The sequence below is a fragment of the Bombus bifarius genome, unplaced genomic scaffold, assembly GCF_011952205.1.
Source record: "Bombus bifarius isolate JDL3187 unplaced genomic scaffold, Bbif_JDL3187 scf7180000008039, whole genome shotgun sequence".
NCBI classification, from domain to species: domain Eukaryota; kingdom Metazoa; phylum Arthropoda; class Insecta; order Hymenoptera; family Apidae; genus Bombus; species Bombus bifarius.
Window position 1 is genome coordinate 974137 of NW_022884409.1, and position 20741 is coordinate 994877.

Here is a 20741-nt window from a genome sequence, read left to right on the forward strand (position 1 = left end):
CGTCCGCAGAGATAATCGGCTTGAAAAGTAATTGTCGTTGTGTCCCCCCATCGCGATTAATTGATACGTCATATAATTAATGCGGCCGCATTACCGCTGCGCCTTAATTAGAAACGCAGCGTAGGTACATCACAGGGACCTTTCTACATTCAGAGCGGCTACCTATAGTCGAATTGCGTTTTTCCCCCGAAATTTCGTGACTCGAGCGTCCGATTAAATTTACGGCCGAACAATCGGTTAGACGGATTCGACGAACGGCTCTATTGTGATAGCGCGCGCTTAAATTTCAATAAATCGGTAATTCGCGTGGCAATTCTCGCAAAATGGGGACACGATTTTTTCTAGGAATATTCTCGACTCCTTCGAGGAGAAAATAGACCGACAACGTGTCCTTACTTTTCAACGAAGCGGCTTTTGAATACTTTTTGTAGCGACTGGAACAGACAGAAAGACGTTATACGTATTCACCGTTTATGGAATGTACAGTTTGACAATAGATTTGGATCACACGCAGCTGGAATAGCCGGATCATTCGAATCGAGGTGAAGCAACTCTGTTGGAATTACGCTACCACGAAAAGGATCGACGATGTTTAAATCGCATGCGAAAATTCTTACAATTTCTGATAGAAAGGCAGAGACATTCTGCCCGTGATGATAATATAATCACTGTGACGGTTCGATGATGAAGTAACAATGGCCACGTCGCTGAATCCCGGTGAAAAGACGCCCAAAGAGGTTAATTAACTCGGGAATATTCGAGAACGTTGAAATTTCGCGGCAAGTTTCCAGCACGGCGTTCAGAAATTAACGAGCTTCCAGCGAAGTTTCGCAATGAGAGAGATCGAGGATACTTACAATGGCAGACCGCGAGTGAAATTTATCTGATTCGGAGGCAACGCGTAAGTAGCGACTGCTCTTCGTCCGGCGTGGCAGTTCGTCCCGGAGGCGGCTTCCGAATTTTGAAATTTTAAACACGACTTGCAGCCAAGATCGGCATTATGTCCTGGAAGGCAAACCCTCGGCGAATTATTCAAGAGCGAGCGAATTGCTTGCCCTCTGTGTCTCCATTCCGAGTCAACGAAGAGACTTTCGCGTCGACGATCAAACCGTTGAGAATTTCCAGTTCTCGAAACATTTTCTAAATATTTCATCCGCAACCTCGTTACTCTTCCTATTGCTTTCTTACTTCTCTCCATTTTTTCATTTTTTTTTTTTTTTTTTTTTGTCGATGATCGTAGCCTAACGATATTCGTCTTCGAAGAAGGCGCTCGCGAACGTACCCGAACACTTGTAAAGGTTTTATCTCGTAAAAGAGAGAGAGGAAATGCGTGGATAAATGTATAATAGAAAATATAGGGTGGTCTGTAACTGGTGGTACAAGCGGAAAGGGGGTGATTCTACGCGAAAAAAGAGGTCGAAAATATAGAATAAAAATTTTTCGTTTGAGGCTTTGTTTTCGAGAAAATCGACTTTGAATTTTCGCTCGGTACGCGTGCTCGTTATAACGGATCTCACTGTAGATCGTTGTCTCAATGGAAAAATAAAAAAAAAAGAAATTTTTATTCTATATTTTCGACTTCTTTTTTCGAATAGAATTATCCCCTTCCCGCTTGTACCACCAGTTACCAACCACCCTGTATATTTAAGCAAGTTTAAGTATAAGTACAGTGTGTATGCTGGTCCAGATCAGAAAGAGCTTCGAAGCCATAGGTCTGTGACAACGACCATATCCAAATCCACGTCGTTCCATACTACCTGACAGTGAACTGTTAGACTTTGGCCTGGCCTTTGCACATGGCCCAACGTTACATTTTCCCCATTACGTAGGACAATCAGGATCCTCTCCTTGCCCCTCAACACCTACAAACGCAACATATAAGAACTGCAAGCATTCGACCACGAGACTAGTCTTGTGTACAGTCTTGGCCGTGATTTGAACAACTATTTTAACTTCGCTACTTCGTTGTAATATTATACTTAGTCATTTTCGTGAACAAAAGCCTAGAAAAATATAAAAGTACAGTCAAGTTAACCCATTTGCATCATGGCCCTACTTAAGAGGACTGGTCCTTATAACCGCGCGCGCGCGGTCGTAGGTGCAGTAAATGACATCCGAATTCTTCATGGAGTTTATCGAAAATTTACTTTCTCGCATCTTATGCATCGCATCTTATATTCCTTATAACAGAGGAAAAAAGAAAAAATTATTTACTTAAAAAAATAAGGAATAAGAAATTTGTCGTGGAATTCTTTAAAATGGTCAATACAATAAACTGATATAAGCGAGATGCTGACAGACGGGTCAAACGTGATCTCTCACATCTGAAGAATACTTAGCGACTGAAATAAAAGACAGTCACAGCGCCCGTAATAATCCGCGCTTGGATGCAAATGGGTTAAGTTATTGCTTTTTTATCTTTTTATCATTAATTTTACGTGACAGGTCCATGTCATTTACATTTGTACCATTACGATAAACTGTCTGTACCACGCTGCATCATCTGTGCAAGGCATGTTGCTAGAAAACTATAAGGCTGAGAGCTCCTTCAAATCGATTTAGTGCTAAACAATACTCGATGACTTCGAGGACTAAGAAAACTAAACTTTAGAAAAGATGTGGAGTTTTCTTTGAAGTGGGATCTACTTCAACATTAACGAAATTTCTAAATACTCGGCGTGACATACATCGTTTTATTCGCGGTCGACGCAAAAGCGGAGAAAATGTTCGTTACATATTTTATTTGGCTTGTCAGCAAATCGCAACAATTACGTCGATTAAGCGATCGAATCCAATTAACGGGCTTTTATATTCATAACAGCGTCACGGATAAACGATCACAGAGACACCACGCCCTTTAAAGCGTGACAGTCCACCCTGCGGCAATCGAGAGCTTCCGAGGGGTTGTCACGGCATTTATAAAAGCACTTTCGCCTACAGAGATACTCCAGACGTAAATACGTATCCTTTCTTCTCCGTTTCCATTGCTCTTTCTCGTTTCAATTTCCAATTGCCAACTTGTGCATTATCGTCGCTCTGCTATATCGCAACTTTCGTACCGCTTACTTTTATACCCACTTAAGCGACAGAAAAACAACTCTCGTCGCAAAGTGCGGCGCTTCTCTTTCTCCTTTCTTTCGCGCTTAAGAAACTTTCGCGGAACGTGCGCGTTTTTAAACGACGACTTCGTTCCGGCGATCGTTTGGCGAAACGGTGTTTATCGCGACCGAATCGCCGGCGATGACATCGTTCGCGTCGCGGCCAAGTCGAGGTCGATCGTTCAGCGACGTGGTCGTTGTTTCCAAGAAGTTTACGGACAGATCATTGGGAAGAGTTTATGCACGAAAAGCGATCGACTAAACAGAGAATCGTTCGCGTCACTGGCCAACAAAACGTGGAAAACGCGCTGCGCGTTGTCGCGAATTCGGTCCGTCGTATGACGAGCGTTTCGAAGAAGGAAAAAAACGTTCGTGGCAAATGGTTTGGATATACATTGGACGCGTATGAGCGTCGATAACGTGGCATTCTAGGAAAAAGTGGCCGACGTTGAATATCGAAAGCTGTCATCCAGGCATAAAAGTCCGTCCGGCTGTCGGAGAAACGCTCTCTGGCAGTATGGATTTATCAATCCATACAAGCGATAGCCACGTACGTAGAACGGCGTGTAACGAATTCTCTGGCGCACTCTTTCACCCGGTGCCACCCAGTTTGCTTAAATAAACCGTCAAATTTATCGCCGCGTTTTCGCCTCGTTTTCGCCTAGTCCGATCCTGAATTTAACGACGCGCTCCCCATTCCAGACGCTCTATTTTTGTTGGTCGAACACAACGAGTTAGCGAGATTTTCGAAAAGTTACTCGTTCGATTATGCAAATGGCGCATTACCACGGAATATCCATGATAATCCGCGATTCGAACGGTAGAACGCGACCGGTACATCGACCGATAAATCCGGTAGAATTTGCAATAATCGTCGATGCCTGGCGGAGAGCGGCGCAGCAGAGAGGACAGAGTTAGGCGACACGACAACATGCCCCGCGCTCGTCCTATCGATTTTCCCCAGCGAAATTAGATCGTTGGACGTGAACAACGCGCTGTCCACCAGAGCTGACATTGATATCCCAAAGAGACTAATTCCACGTGCAATCGGATACGGCCGCGAAAGCGCACCGCTGTTGCATGCATCGCCATAAAGAAACGTCGGTCATTCCGTGAGCAACGTCGTTTTTTTGTCCGGAATTTCCTAAGCTAAAGTCAAGTAGTAATTTAGTGGAGACTTTATCAGCGTTGTTAACAGCGATTCATCGAACAGCAATTCCGTTTCATCGCAAACACCGGCCGATTTCTACGTTTTTGATCTGTACGCGTAAACACGGTATCATTTACGAAATAACCGAGTACAGTATACGAAATGCAAAGAAATACAGGGAAATAGAATCACGTTTCATAGATATGTTCGCGATATGCAAATGAAAAAGGTCTGAATTTAAGATCGTTCGTGTATCGGCTCTAAGATCTATCGATCGTGTCGTTTCACTGAAAGTTTGACAAAGAGCGTTCGTTCGATCGTGCATCGAAAAATAATCCCATCAGCGGCGGTATTATGTTGATCCTGCGACCACCATAGATAGGTACAGCGAGCTGGTCACGTTTATTTCATATTCCTCGTCCGTAAGATACCTTTACAAGCCGCTTAAGTTCGCATTCACGCGGACGTTTCAGCCATGGATCGTCGTCCGCTTTCATTCCTCGTCCCGGCTTTTGGCTCCTTTTACCTACAGAAAAGCCCGCTCTAAGCGAGAAAACCACCGGAAGACGGTTGATATAGAAAATCAAAACTTATGCGACAGTTGGCCTTCGATCGTAGAACAGGTTCCTCGTAACGAAGATTCGATGGAGAACAACATCGATAAATGAACCTGAAATCGTCCGATGAAAAACGCTATACGATTCGTCGACGTACCAATTCTCTCTCTCTCTCTCTCTCTCTCTCTCTCTCTCTCTTACAGTTTTCTCGTATCAAGGAGTTTTATCGCGCAAAAGTAAATGCGACTTCTTTCAATTCGCCCCTCCTTTTGTCGATTTTCAGATAGTTTTTCTTTTCTTATTTATCGCGCTCATAAAGTTCTCATCTCACTCGTCAAGACGGTTTTTCTCAGATTTATCGTCCGCCACGGAATCCAGACGTTCGCCTCGTAACGTAATCTGCTTTGTATGACCGTAATCTTGAAATATCGTTACTTCCTGTCTTCTAAATACCCGCTCGTTATCCTTATTTTTTAACACGTCCAGCGTTATTGGTCTCGTGCACAGCGTCCATTCAATTATCTCAGATTGCAAATAATGCCGTTGACTAGGTTGTCGTGCTGTTAAGCTTGCACTTTCAAATAATCCTGAAACAAATACGTAGTTCGCTCCGAGTATCCATTACGTTCTCTGGTAGATCGTACGTTGTTCGACGATCTCGCGATACTCCGCTCGGCAATCTAACAATGTTTATGCCATCTCTGTTCGGTTATCGCGTTTCCTTTGTATCCGCAACGCCTTCATCTCGGTGTTACGATCGACGACGCCGTTTCGCTACTTCATTCTCTGGCGAAATTAACAGGAAACTCGGAACGAACGCGTCCACGGGCAAACCGCATCGAATTCGCGCAAACAGAGGAGAATCCTTGGCTGTTTATCTGTCTGATTGCGCGAGTGGTCTTTGCACAACGGTAGTCATCCGACCAAACACTTTCCATACGTAAATTATGACGGATTTGAGGCTTAGTCTCGAGTTAATCCGTACAGAAATATACGTTGTAGAATGTATGGTATTGTGCAATAAATAAGTAAATATATAGATTCGATCCAGTAGCTATATATTTCTGTTGCGAATTCTCGACTAAAGAGCAACCGGTCAGGTCAAACCGATCGGTCGATATCGCGTACCTCGAATCACTCAACGCTCGAGGTGGAGGAGGTTTAATAGATCGAGCGTTAGAGTGATCTAGCACTGTATTTGCACTCGTTGTATAAAAGCAAAGTGTGATGTTATGAACACGGTGATGGTAAGATCTTGTCGTACGATGTCTGATGATGAACTGTCCTAGCATGTTGCTGATTCTCTCCCCCAGCCGCTGAGTCTCGTCCGTTCGTCGTGCCTTCTCGACCGGAGTTTTTCCCTGACCTTTGAGTTCTTAGGTTTACAGCTCGGAGAGGACAGGCAATTCGGAATTCCCCAAAGAAGGGAGCGAGCCTGTCAGTGCCATAAACGAATGGCCACTCAAAATTTCGAACAATTCCCAATGTAATTTTTACGTGTAATTAGTGCAACGTAACGTAAGCGCTATATAATTTTATATGCTTCTCTTCTCATACGATCCTCGAGCTTTTACGATCAGCTCGGATGCGAACATTCGATAAATCGGTTCGACGATTTCGCGGCTGCAACGTGTAGACGTCCGTGGACTTTTCTCGCTGAAGAAGCTTCGGTAATAATTGCGTAAATGCATTCATTTTTGACAAAAATTGCGGAGAATGTGCAGATAAACAGAGCGGAAGATCGATCGAGTGTTCTGTTCGCAGTTCGTCGACTTGATCAGATGCGTGTACAGTCTCTTGACTGTCCGGTATCAGGATGATGTTTTTGTATGTCAATGCGATAAAGCACACAGCGTTTTATGTTTGAAATCGCATCGAGAACAATTCATCTTCTATGAAAAGAACGAGCAGAGTGAAAAGTCGCTTACCAACTCGAATCACGATATTGAATGACCCACCCTTGAAAATCCATTCTCGCTCAGCCTTTTTTTCTTCTCTCTTACATTACCAACGCGCTATCTGGCCGGTTATTGCCATTCGTTTCTGTGCTCTCGAATACGTGGTCGAAGGAGATGGAAGAAGGGCTCCTTTAAGTGAAGACAAATACTTCAATTCCGAACAGTTACCCTTTTTGATTCCCTTTTAGTTCGGATGTTTCTTCTAGCTGATGTGTGTGTGTCTGTGTGTGTGTGTGTAGCTGGTATATAGCTGATATATAGAACTCTCTTTCTGGATGGAAAGCGACCGTGTGAGATTAGTGTGTTTCGATAAGACGACATTCGATGAGACAGCTTCCCTATAAGATCGTTTAAGCGGACTAATTTAGCTTCGCTTCCAACGATAGTAATCGAAAAACCTAAAATGATTCGTTAGAATATAGACTAAGGTTAAGGTCGTATTTCGAGAAGAAACAGCTTGATAAATGTAAATCTTGATAAATCTTGATGATAAATCGAAATTTTGTAAACAATCGATATTTTTGAATATTTAACAGAGTAGAATGATACACATTCAACTCAGCCGAACTAAACAGGACAGGAATTGATTGTCGAATTTTTCAATTCCTTGTTACGATATATTCCTCCCTTTTCCCTGATCTTCAAACGAATCACGTTGTTACACCCTGTTCCACGAGATGGAAATCGCAAGCAGAGCCGATGGGAAACATATTTTTACATGATTTATGGTTTCGGGAATCAAACAAGAGGCATCCCTTGGAGCTATAAGCGAATCCGCCAAATCTAGTGCGATTTACGGCAGTGGAAATCGAGGATTTATTCACGAACCCTATGCGTGTGTCACGAGGAAGATTCGAAACGTGAACGTTCGCAATCATTCCCGAAAACCGTGGAAAATTATGACCGGGCCGAAAGTGCCGCTCGTAAATTTTGAACGTGCAATCAGGGAAAGGATAGCATAGAGCAGGATGAAGGGATGCAGCCTGTATACAGAGCGTACAGAGACTGAGAATCACGAGCGTGAGTGCTTGGTGTTGATCGATCGATCTTAGCTCGAGTCTGGTAATCCGTTAGCCTCTTTTTCCAACGACACACCCACTCAAACGCGCGAAGAATGTCGTTTCCTGCGACGAAGGTGATCCGCTGAAGGTAATCTCGAGGCATGACGAATGATTCGTTGGATGCTCGGTTGCCACCAACTGTTGTATACTTCCAAGTAATCTGGACACTCGCTTATATTTGACAAGATGTACTTTAACGCTAGAACTACCATACCAGTCAACTTGATTGGTTTTACAATTTTATATTAAAATTCATACTGCATGTTATATTTTTTCCCGCAATGATGTAATGACTTTTGCAACGATAACTAAAAGAATAATATAATGAATTTTATTTTGTTTCTTATGTATTCGAACTCAAAATAATTTTATATTAAGCCTACTTATACCAATACCAGTCAAAATGACTGGTGCTTGTCAAAGTGTAAAAGAATCCTGCAATCTGTTTATCGAACACCAATTAACCAGTTTCCTGGTTTTGTACAACTTCCCACGCGTTTTTAAAATTTTTACTGCGTATCACTCGATATGACGATATCAGTTATCAGGAAAATTCCGGATCGATCGCTAGATCGCTAGATGCTAATGCTAGAAATACCACAGCAGTGAAAATGGCTGGCTCTACGATTTTATAAATGTGTCAACTCTCGTTTAGGGATCCCAGATGGATTAATAATACCAAAAATCTATAAGAAAGTAATAAATCAATAAATATAAAAATATTCTATTATTACGTATTTTTTAAGGACCATCCATTTTGTCTGGTTTTGGTAGAAATGGCTTCGTGTTAACTATCGGTAGTTCTAGTGTTAATCAAGTGACTTTCCAGTGATTTTGTTCTTTGTGATCGCTGGACTGCGCAATTTGATGCAAATTTAAAGACGCAAGAACGCATAGAAGCGTAGCATGAAATATACAAAAGTAGGTGAAACACCATCAACAGAGCCTTTATTGCAATTTTTAATAGATCAAACGAATCTCTGTTTCAGTTCTGTTTCTTTGCCTATGCTCGTAGAGATATGAATTTGCATAAAAATTAATACGGATCCTGTAATCCTCTTAATTCTAATGATCAGCCATGATCATGTAACTCGATAAAATTGATTCTTTCTCGTCGATATGCGATAATAGAATGGCTTTTGTAATTGTAAAGGCTTGCAGCACTACTTTCTAATTTGACAAACTCTTTATCTTGAGATTCTCAGGGCTCAACCGAAAGCGTTCAGACGCAGACGTCTGACCTTTGCGGAACTCTTCTACTGTGCATCTAACGAAGCGTAGTATCGTTCTACTGTTACTACAAACCGAACAAAGTGTTCAAGTACTTACGAGCGGCGGTATTTTACACGATATCGCCGCCGACACTTATTTAGGGAGAAATCGCAAGCCTCTTTCTTCCGAAATCGATGTAGGAAAATCAAGCGGCGTCGTAAGTGCTCGAAAATTACGAAAAACAACGATTCCACTTGGATCTGCGTTCCATTTTTTGGAAAATCGTTGCTTGCAAGTTTCACGTCAAGGTGTCGAGAGGTAAGAGAACAATTCCAGCTACTTTCGAGTAAGAATTTAAATTACCATAATTTCGAATGTAAATTGTGTCGTTAAGTATAGAGGGTGTGCAACGACGTTGGAATTTCCATGTGAAACACGAACTTCCTTATACCCTATCCACCAGCTATAATCTTGGACGTTTGAAAATCGTGGCACGAATCGGCGAAAATTGTGATTATATATATATATATATATATATATTATATATATATATAGCGAAGCTCGACTCAATGGGAATATAAAGTTACAAGTTAACAAAATTGATCAAGTGTCTTTCCAACATGACCACGCTCGTAATAATAACAGAAAGTACGACGAGTCTCGACCGACCGTATTATTCGAGTCTAACCAGCTTCTGTGAAATTTTCGCGTTATTTATACTTCCCGATTGTTAGAATCGGAATTCTCTATGCAGTTTTAAATATTTTAAGAAACGAGTTAAGTATTTTAAGTACAGGGAGATAGTACACCCGTTACAAGAGCCACGAAAAAGAATTTCATTTGTATCGACTACTGTTGAATTTCCTCTATCGCGATCTATTATTTCCCATGGAAACCTTAACGATTTTACGAGCGAGCAGTTGAAAAATAAATTACTTAGGAAGCTGGAACACAGTTGTTTTGGAGACAACAGGTAGTGCGTTATTCAGTGGCAAATACCATGCAAGATAATCAAATTATAAAAATTGCAAAGTGGAAAGGAGTACAGGGAAATAGAGTGACGTTTTATAGAAATTCCCGCGATATGTAAATGGGAAATTGCGCAGTGAGATCGCTCGTGTATCAGCTTTAAGATCCATCGATCGCATCGTTTCATTGAAAGTTTGATAAAGAGCGCTCGTTCAATCATGAGCCGAAAAGTAATCCCATCAGCGGTGGTGTTACCGCTGAATCTTCTCTATTATACTCACATAAGAAGCGTGAAAAATGAATAGACATATCGTTAATAATTTTTCAATTTCTATAAATCACATTCCTCTCGAATGTTTTCACCAGACTAACTTCGAGCGCATGAAATTAATCATTTCGATCGTTCAACACTCTGCATTCGTAAAACACATCATGAAGCGTGTAAAGAATCGTGTCCAACGTAGATTCTTAAAAGGATAGCAGCGAGACGTATAATCCGCCCGTGTCTTTTCATTGTAAAAACTATACACCCGTTCTTTCCAATTTAAATATTTTTAAATATTAATTTCTTAATATCAAACATTTTTTAAGCTTCCTACGGTAAACTTAATCCTTTTAACCGAATGTGTCAGTCAAGAAGCTTCACAACGAAATTTTTCATGACCCTGTAACGATGATGTCTGGTAGCGAGTCATCGTCAACAGTTTTTACTTGTGATAACCGTTCTCAATTATCTTTATCGATTATTATTTTCTTTATATTTACCTTTCTATTTAAAGTACGGCTAACGAGTGTTCCCCGTTAAGAAATATTTACAATGTCTAAAAGCATGGCGACACGAACTTGTTCGTCGAGCTAACATGCCGCCTAAAGAAGAACAAACCATGTTCTTTAGGAATATGCATCCTCGAGTACTGTACGCTCGGAAAAAGAAAGAAACTTCACACCTGTCCGAGATGTCTCTCGGAAACACGTCTCCATTGCGAAAACGTTAGAAGGCAACAGTTGTCGAGATACTCGAGTCGAGCTGGCTCGCTGACGGTAGCTCGCACCGAATGTAAATTGCACGAATTACCGATGTGGCAAGACGCGTAATGAGTTCCGACTTCGAGTCGAGTCGAACGAGTTAAGAGACATACACTGCGCGCCAACTCTGCTCGCGAAAGAGTTCGCCATCGAGGACTTTTCACTTTTCGGCCAAGTTTCCGCGCCATTGACGTTCCATCGACTAAATGTTCCTGTTCGCGGGACTTTTAATGAGCGTCGACATCGTTAGGACCCGCTTCGAAACTATCCTCGCGTGTGTCACAAAGTTCCACGTATTACACGTAAATACATCTATGCGAGTTTCAGGATTTCTATGACGTTTCGATATATTTCGAAACGCGAACGAAAGCTCGATAAAGCGAGCATGAATAACAAAGGAACTCGTGACGAGTTGAATTCTCTTAGGTCGGCCTCGACAGGCAGAAAAGGAAAAAGAAAATGCTTTTTCTTTTGTTCCGGCGGCGAGACAGAAACGTATAATTTATACATGGTCATTGGATTAGGATTCGAAAGTTTCGATATTCTGCAGCTTCTTTTAGCTTTAGGTCGGTGCGTACATATGAAATACGAATTCGAAGCTCGAATTCGATGAAACAATATCGTCTATTAATCTTTTGTCAATCGATAATAATCGTTGATTAATTTTTCCTTTTTTCTTAATAAGAAAATATAGAATTGAATGTTAGGAAGATATATACTAAAAATACCGGAATTCATCGACTGTCACGAATAATTAGAATAACTTATGTGGTTTTCTTCTATGAATTTAAATTCAGAGAAACCAACATAAATACTGCGAAGAACGTCGATTGTTTAACGTACAAATTATTTTAAACGAAACTGTAACTACTGTATCGGCCCAGTTTCAAGAACTATATTAATTCTAAAATATTTTAATTCTACGAGTAACAAGAATAATTAAACTAATTCGTTCGTGCATGCAATCGCGTGCAAATTGATTCGATTAAATTTATGATTACGACGATTTGGGAAAATTGCGCTCCGATTAGGTCATACTTAAGCGACGTAGAAGCGCGTCGATCTGCTGCATGAACCTAATTCAATGACCAAGGACAGTACAGAATTTTTGATCGAATCTCATTCGTCCACGGTAATTCATACCGCTCACGTTCCCGCATAATTGCGAATTCCAGAGTTCCGGCAAGTCAAATCTAGCGAAGATGTCACGCCGGGAAATTGGAATTCGTCACGGGCAGCTGCGACGTCGACTTAAAACACGTTCCACGGTGATTTATCGCGCGGAGAACAACGCGTTCCGCCATGCGACTCCGAAAACCGACGACTCTTGAAACTCGCCGTGCGAGCGTTTCTCCTCTTCCCTGGGCGCGCAAAATTTACGCGACCTCGTGGAATTCTCGCCTTCCTCGAGCGCGCGATTCTTTCTTAAATATTCCAACAGTCGTCTGACGGTGTTAGGTCGGGGTTAGGTTCGTCAGCTTTCTTTGTCAGCGACGTCTAAAAGTCGAACGGCGATTAAATGGATTACAAGTTTTAGAGCAGCTGGTGTAACGCGATAACCGCGTCGTTGAAAACTTGCTCGTCGTCCCTACGCACAGCAGCTGCGAGAAGCGTCGACACGCCATTGTATTCGTCACGAAGTTTACGGTATAACTGATCAGACTAAAGTATGTGCACTCCTATGTCGAGTTTGACAACAGTTTTTATCTCACGAGCTCCTTTGTCGAGTCCCATCTTTTTTTTTTTGTGAAAGAAAACCAGGATTGAGTCCTGGAAATTGTTTCAAGATATACCATGCACTAAAAAATTACAAAATACAACAATAGTGTGAATAAAACTGGTATTTGAGTGAATTCGATGAAACAATATCGTCTATTAATCTTTTGTCAATCGATAATAATCGTTCATTAATTTCTCCTTTTTTCTTAATAAGAAAAAATAGAATTGAATGTTAGGAAGATATATAGTAAAAATATCGGAACGCGCGTTCATCGACTGTCACGAATAATTGCAACAACTTGTGTGTTTCTTCCTTTATTTATTTAAATCGTCTTATTTCTCAGTTAAAGTAAATTTCAAGTAAAACACTTAAAAGCGTTGGGAGCGGCTGGTAACGAAATCGAAATAAAATTCAGAGTGCAAAGGGTTAAATTTCGTATCGCTTGCTGGTATCTTCGTACGACCATAAGAATCTGATATTACGAACATGAAACATCGAATCTGGTGAAGAAACGCTTGATCGACGAATAAGTCCATGCGCAATTGCTTCTTGTAGTCGGTGTGCGTATTAACGAGGATTATAGTCGAAGATATCAATTTATTATCCGGTGGAAACAAAACGTTTCTTCATCCGTCGATTAAATGTTACACGATTTTTAGATGGGGCTAGCTAGGGTGAGCAGGCTTGTTTGCGTTTTTACGAGGAAAGGCTGGAAGAAAGAAGAGGGAGTGTCCGAGATACGAGGGTGTTTAGCACTTGAGAAGTTAACGGGGTTGCAGGGGAATGAAGGGTACGCAGGGGTGTAACACGCCGCATTTTACGGGCTTCCCGCCCCCATATTGGCCCACTTACTAGCTCGTGCTTTTTTTATTCGTCCGACGTCTCTCGATATTCTCTCGTTCCAATCGCGCCCCTCTGCTTTCCACTTTGTCAGTCTTATCATTGTTCGTTATCACAGCCGTTCGAATCTCTGCCCCTCCCTCCGCCAAGATCGATTTCGCTATTCCAAGTAATATTCGGATATCGACGTCGAACAAACATACTTACACCGTTTTGTTTCGTTTCGTCGCGTCTCGTCTGCGTGGAAATCCATTGGATTCGAAACAGACTTCGAAAAATAGCGGCGCGATTCGAATTGCAACGCAAACAACGTCGCAAAGGAGAGCCGGAAAGGGAAAGCGATATAAACGTCTATCGAGATATCATCTGTCGGGAAGAGGAACTCTCTATTCGATGGTACTTGCTTTGCAGGGACTCTGTTCCTCGGCTTTTCACCATGGTTCTCCGCTTTCCGGCGAGAAAACTGGAGAAACGAAAGCCGTTTGTCTGGAACAGAAGAGACGACGAAAATTCTATCTCGCGGGACGAGCACGTCGCCGCGACGAGTTTCGCGTTTCACCGCCGTCGCCGCTTCTCTGGCCGAAAAACTGCGGAGGCGAAGCTTTAGAAAACGTGGCGCCCGGAAATAAAACGAATCCCGGCGTCGCTCGCAGCGTTTCCGTGCTGCGCCCCCTGTTCCCCGCAATTTATTCGAAACCCTGAAATTTCCCGGATATTTTGTAAATCGGGCTTTCGCCCGTGTTCGCCTCTCTCCGCAAACTGTGTTCCATAGGATCAGAATCGTCGAAACGCGCCGCTTCCTTCGGCAATTTCCAACGAATCGTCCGGATGAAACGCCCCGGAACCACCTGGTTCTCGCCAAATGAGAAAGCTTGTCCTTCTTCTTCGATCCAATTTAAGAAATACGCACGCTCCTCGTCGCCTATTTTTACTTTAATTCCGAGACGAAAAAAAAGTCGTGCGAGATGTGCCACGTATCTTCTACGACTAAGTAGGAGCAGGAAACCAGTGTATTCCCACTATTGGGTTGGCAACTAATTGATTGCGGATTTTGTCAATAGATGGTATCAATTAGTTGCCAACCCAATATTTACTCATTCGATAGAGCAACTGTATATTACGTTTTTACGTCTGTGTTTCCTGTTTTGCGTAGAAATTTTCTCAGTGAAAATATCGTATCGGATAGCAGTATGTTTCTACATAATTATAGACTTGCGACGAAACGATAATACGCCATACATTAGCCATTGCTCCTCGAAGCCTAACCATTCGCGTGACAAGTGCGTCATTTTCGTCGCGAATAGGAAAAGATTGGTTTCTCCGGCGGAAAGGAGGCAAGTGTTTCCGGCGAGATAAGCGACGTTGGACGTAGTTGAAGACGAGTGTGGTTCGCCTGTGAACGCGTGCGCTTCACGGTTGTTCTTTCGTGACTTTCCTTGCTCGTGTCGAAGAGAAAGAAATTCGTAGAAAAGGAACGCTCGAAAGTGCGCATGCAAAGCAGGATTAATGAGCTCGTAAAAAGACGAGATCGCGCGTGAAAGGGACACGACAGCGATTCCACGAAAGCGATCTCTTTTTATCGTTGCCCACTGGCCTCGATTTTTTCCTCATTCCTCTCTCTCTAATTTCTTCCTCGTTGTCTATTCAAAAAGGACGTTCGTTAAACCAACTGGCGATCGAAAAAACCGAACGACCAAACGCGAAAGAGCTTCAGGAATTCCAGTTTTTCGATAAATTTTATGACTCGATGAAATCTGACGCATTTTTTTACATACAAGATTATCGATAAGATAAGATAAAATAATATGCACACGCTAGTGAATCAAGATAAGTAGAAGAGAAAATATTAACATTCGTAAATTGACGAATACAAAAGTCATATTTTCGTAGAAAACTGCGATAGTCAACGTACACGATATATGTTCTCGCGTAGAGCGATATCACGCTAATTAATAAAATTAAATAGTCTCCCTTCGATTGTATTAGGTTGTCCAAGAACTTTCTTTCGTTTTATAAGGAAATAATAGATGCACAACATGTTTTGTTCTATTAGGTCGTCCGCAATGTTTCTTTCGTTTTATAAGGAAATAATAGACGCACAATGTTTTTTTGTTTTACATTAGTCTTCTGAATTATGCACGAACGTAGCAATAGAAATAGAACGAAATGGATCATACCTAATTTAATAAAATAATATAAAACGAATCATGTGTTGTTCATCCGTTATCAATTTATGAAACGAAAGGAACTTTTCGGACAACCTAATGTTACTGCAAAATGGATCGTAATTCGATAAAATAATGTTATTTCCATATGAAACGTAAGACACTTTTGGGACAACCTAATGGATCGTTTAAAAATTGTTCGTAATTGAATGTGACAGATTACAAGGAAGATTGCTCGGCCTGAAGCAGATATCCTACTATTTCGAAATTCCTACCTTACCCTACAGTTTCGAAAGCAGTTGCTCGAAATAAATTTAGAAATGTTTGATAAAGAGCTTAGCAAGAAGTTTCCTAGAACAGGAATTAAAAGAATCGAGGATACGCTCAAGTAGAACGAGACCGCCATAGATCAGACTCGCCGCACAAGGAGTGTACGCGACGTTCGACCGTGTTCACAGCCAACAAACATGTTTCATCGATAAAAGCAGCGGATCCGATGTAGCTTTCGACTGTTAGCGCGTTATCGAAGCACAGTTTTCTGGTAAATTTGCCTCCGTCCCGTGTTTTTCATTCCAGACTGCATTCTTTATCGACTCTTCCTATTCTTAGTTTCTTCGCGCACCATTATGGAACTCGCCTTCACACTTCCACGTTCTTCGTGTCATTCACCGGCGATCCGTCGATTTCTTTTTACGTACACGACAAACCGCGAGAATTAACGTTACTCGCTTTGCAATCGATCAACGAGGATACCGCTCTATTACGGTGGAATGTGTTAGGAACTGTGGTTAAGTAAAATATAGCTGCGACACGGCTTGGAAAAAGTTGACTTGTCAGCGCTTTCGGTACAATACTCGGACGTTTTAGAGAAACTTGAGAATAACCACGAATTAGCAAGCGTTCATGAACAACGCCCAAGGTTGACTAGCAAATTAACCAGAAGCAACCCGTCGAGTCTGGTTGACATTTCGAATTTAAGAAACAAATAAGCTTCTCAGCTTGCTTCGCGCAGCGTTTAAACGACATCCAGCGGAAAGTTGATCCGTGGGAAGGAATGGAGGATCCTGCGCCCTTCACTCGCATTACAATTTCTTCGAAAAAGGCAACTTCCACCCTGATCCGTTGCCGACAGAAGCTGAACCGAATGACAGATTTCTAGCGATCAGAAGACAATTCGAGGAATTTGTTACTGCGAGTACGTGTGAACGATCATGAATTTGTATTCTCTTTTCTGGAACGTTTCGAACAGCGGCTTGATTTTTATCGATTGCGAGTTGCTTTTCGTCAGTTTGCTCAACTGGCTGGAAATCGGAGCCTCTTTCTTCCAACGTTCGTGGAATATTTTCCAGGAGAGCTCCCCTTCGAATACAAAGTTTGCGTGATGAATCTCGAAAATGGCTCGCGTGCGCGTTTGCGAAGGAGCGACTCTCCATGCTCTAATTATTCACTGGACGATTGATAATCGTCGAACCAGATACGATAACGACTGATCGTTGATTTACACGCGACGAAACAGCCGCTCCTTCGAATTATGCATCGTTGCCCCGCGTTTACCTCAACCCATCGAGCAGCTACCATTTAATTTATTCGATCGAGCCAGTCAACCAGCTTTAAATTCCATTAATCGCAGCGCACAACGGGATGCATAATGTTCGAGCCGACGTTCTTCGATGACGTTTCTCGATTGTACCAACTCGCTGTAGCTTCCGATCATCGATCCTCTTTGGAACGCGAATTGTACATATTTCTTTGTGACTTTGTTTCCTCCACGGTTACTTCACAGTCCGGTGAAAAAGTAACGTTATCGAAGAAACGATAAGAGCGAAAATACACAGTTACGTCACATATATTAGTATCGTTCTACCGTCTCTGACAGCGTCTCTGCGAGTTTCGATACGTTCGCGTTATCAAAATGATGTAACGTCGTAACAAAATCTACGCGAAACTAAAGTTTCCCTTTTCGGACGCCGAAAATACGTAATGCATGGCATTTGTTCCGCGAGCGAGACGTTAACTTGCAACTTTCTCTTGCTGTCTCTTTAAAAGGTATACCACGCTCGACAACTGTGAAACGGGTGAATTTTTCTAACACCGTTGTGTACGGTGCTTTATGTCCTGGCTACATCGCTAGATGACCCCTCTTAGATCTTTAATATCGTAATATCGTTGCCTAAACGTGGCCCCTGGGTCGTTAAGAGCTCGTGTCGTGACATGTTACGAAAGGAAAAACGATTCGCTCGTGCCACGCCGAACCTCGACATCTTGTACGCCGTCTTATTGCCTACGTAGCAATAATAAGCGCTACTCGTAACAGATAAGCATCAGGTCGTCCGATTTTTAGACGACTGGTCGTAAAGAATCGCGTAATTACAAGGGCGCCTCGATCAGATATTTAATACGATCAGAGAGCCACTGTGCAGTGAAATGCACAATGTTGGACGGTGACCGTTGAAAATTCGATTAAGGTCAAGAATAAATTTCCACGCTTCCCTGTCGATCCCCGCGCCTCGTCTCTTCGAAACGCCATTCAGCGAAGAAAAACTCGGCTTGATAACTGATGATTGGCGATCGCCCCCAGCGAATTACCTAATGCAAAGCTCTTTACGGAGCTACTCGGTGAGAAACCAATTAAGGTCGTCGATAAATCTGCCTCGCGTCCATGGATTTCGTTGCGTTCGAAATCCACCCCTAACTTTCAGCCACGTCCTATCCCCCAGTTAGGCGCGTGCTACACGCTTCGAGTTTCAGCTCTATCTTACTTGATCAATTATCTATAAATACAGCTGTGACTCTGGAATTTTTTACGTCACAGGCGCGCTCCAGTTTCCCCGCTCTACGTTCGCAGAAAAATGCCAAACGTACGATGTAAACGATAAATTTCGCACAGCTAACAGAAATTCTCTCGCATTTTCCTCGTTAATCAACTCGTGACTAATAAACTCGACTACTGGCGATAAAAGAATACGATTGCAAAACCGACTCGAAGGATTCGGTAGAGTTATAGCTCGCCAGCCGTTTGCATGTCCGCGTTTCAACCAACTTCTCCGAATTTAGTTACATACGGGTCCTAGTTCTTGTAATCTAATCATTTAATCGGACCGTAATATGCTCGAGTATCGAAATATAGGTTAAATAATCAACCTGAGGCGAACTGTTGCCGCTATTTAACTACTGGCGCGATCGTAAACCTTGAAATTTTATGGAGACGCTTATGTGCAACACTTACTCGGTCTGATTGTCCTCGAAGGTGAGCGAGCCCTCCGTGTGCATGTACTGCTTGGTAGGCTTGGCCGTTCCTTCGATAGTGCGATAGGGGATGGTCACACGTCCCCTGGCACCGCTGTATCTCACCACCCGCAGAGCAAACTGACCAACGCTTTCCACCAGCTCGATGTCTCTTTCGGGGAAGCCGAACACGCCGCTGTGATCGTCGTCGAGGATCATCACGGTCGCCAAGCTAGGTGACACCAGCATGGCTGGCTGCGACGCGTTGCTCAATCTGTAACATCAGATCGTCGTCGTTGTTAGCGTCTTAGTACTGTGAAAAATCTGGAGACGTTCGAAGTTTCCAGGTCCGCGTGTATCTCGACTAATTTCCACGGATACTAAAATGTACTTGAAATGAAACGCATCTAACCTTGTCGTTTGAACCTTCGGTATAAAGCCATCGATGAAACCAACGATTAATAGGAATTGATACCAACATGGATAAAAGATAGGTTGAAAGTGGGCGGAAGTTGATCTTGCGAAGTTAAGCCACGTTAAATGTAACCGTCCGATGTTGGGATGTTGGAAGGACGAGGTTTTTGTTTCTACAATAGCCGTGTTCCTGTTAAGTTTCTCGAGATTCCAGAAAGGAATGTGCAATTAGAACGATGTTAATTTTAACAGAATATTTTAACGTTCTTCCGTCGTAACGTTGAAAATGCGATGAAAACGTGAAACACGTGATCAAATTGCACCAAGTGTCCAAATAGTCGTAAATGGTACGCGATAATAGCGTGGTAAAATATTCCTATCGTATTTACTAAATCATTGAACGCCGGACCGGGTTTCAGAACTGCCTCGGACCGATTGTTCCGCCATAGGCATTCGTCATCGCGATGCATCGCGTCGTAACGCTGCGAGGCACAGCTCGCAATGGAACATTTCCGCCGATCAAACCGGCCCATCTAAGCTAATTGCTTTTCTTCCGAGAGCAAACTTCGGATGGAGTCGGTCAGATAAGCGAGACTCGAAATAACTTGGAACCCGGCTGCACGAGTTCCGCTGGAGCTTAATGTACCGCGTTTCTTCGCTTCATCGGCAACAGGGGAGGAATTCTAGCGCTCGTGCAGCCTCGTTTCCCCTCCTTTCCCCGTGGCCTGTGGCATGAACATGTAATCGAGAACTAGTCCTGAACTGATATCTGAACGTATGAATTCGCCATAGACTCGAAATTCTCTGCCCGTAATTACTCTCTCTCTCTCTCTTTCTCTCTCTCTCTCTCTCTGTCCCGGATCCGGGCCTTCGTTCTAACGATCGCCGCAGCGAAATAAAAGCAACACCGTGCAACGTTTCGCTCGTTATCGAGGCCTGTCCATCTTGTTCAACGGCGACACGAACGCCGAGGAAATAAATTTTCCCCCTGTGACCGGCGTTTCTCTCGCGAGAAAGCTCGGGCGTGCCGCCAGATCGACGAAGATTATCGCGAAGTTAAGAAAATCATTAGGACTCGCAGGATTCCTTGAAAATCGTCGTGTTTGCGCTCGTTTGCGCTGGCCTGATCTACGCCGATTTCGACCCTCGATGTTATCGGCTTTCCTTGATAACGACGCTAAACGCGCGGTAGATGTTAAACTTCGTTGCCGCACGACGGAAGTAAGAAGTTCTAAAGCCTTCTAAGAACGAGAAATACAAAACGAACAACCATTCCAGAAATATTTTCCTTAAACTGTAACGGAATTGCGGACTGTCGTGAAGCAAGTACAGGGACACTTACAGAC

The 20741-nt window shown here is 42.8% G+C and overlaps 1 protein-coding gene across 1 annotated transcript in view; it reads right to left on the reverse strand.

Moving 5' to 3' along the window:
- LOC117207642 (sodium/calcium exchanger 3) overlaps positions 1 to 20741 on the reverse strand; it is a 121408-nt gene that overhangs the window by 93948 nt on the left and 6719 nt on the right. Inside the window, exon 2 of the mRNA XM_033448032.1 lies at positions 18983 to 19255. Coding sequence (XP_033303923.1) covers positions 18983 to 19255 — 273 coding nt within the window. The remainder of the gene's footprint in view (positions 1 to 18982; positions 19256 to 20741) is intronic.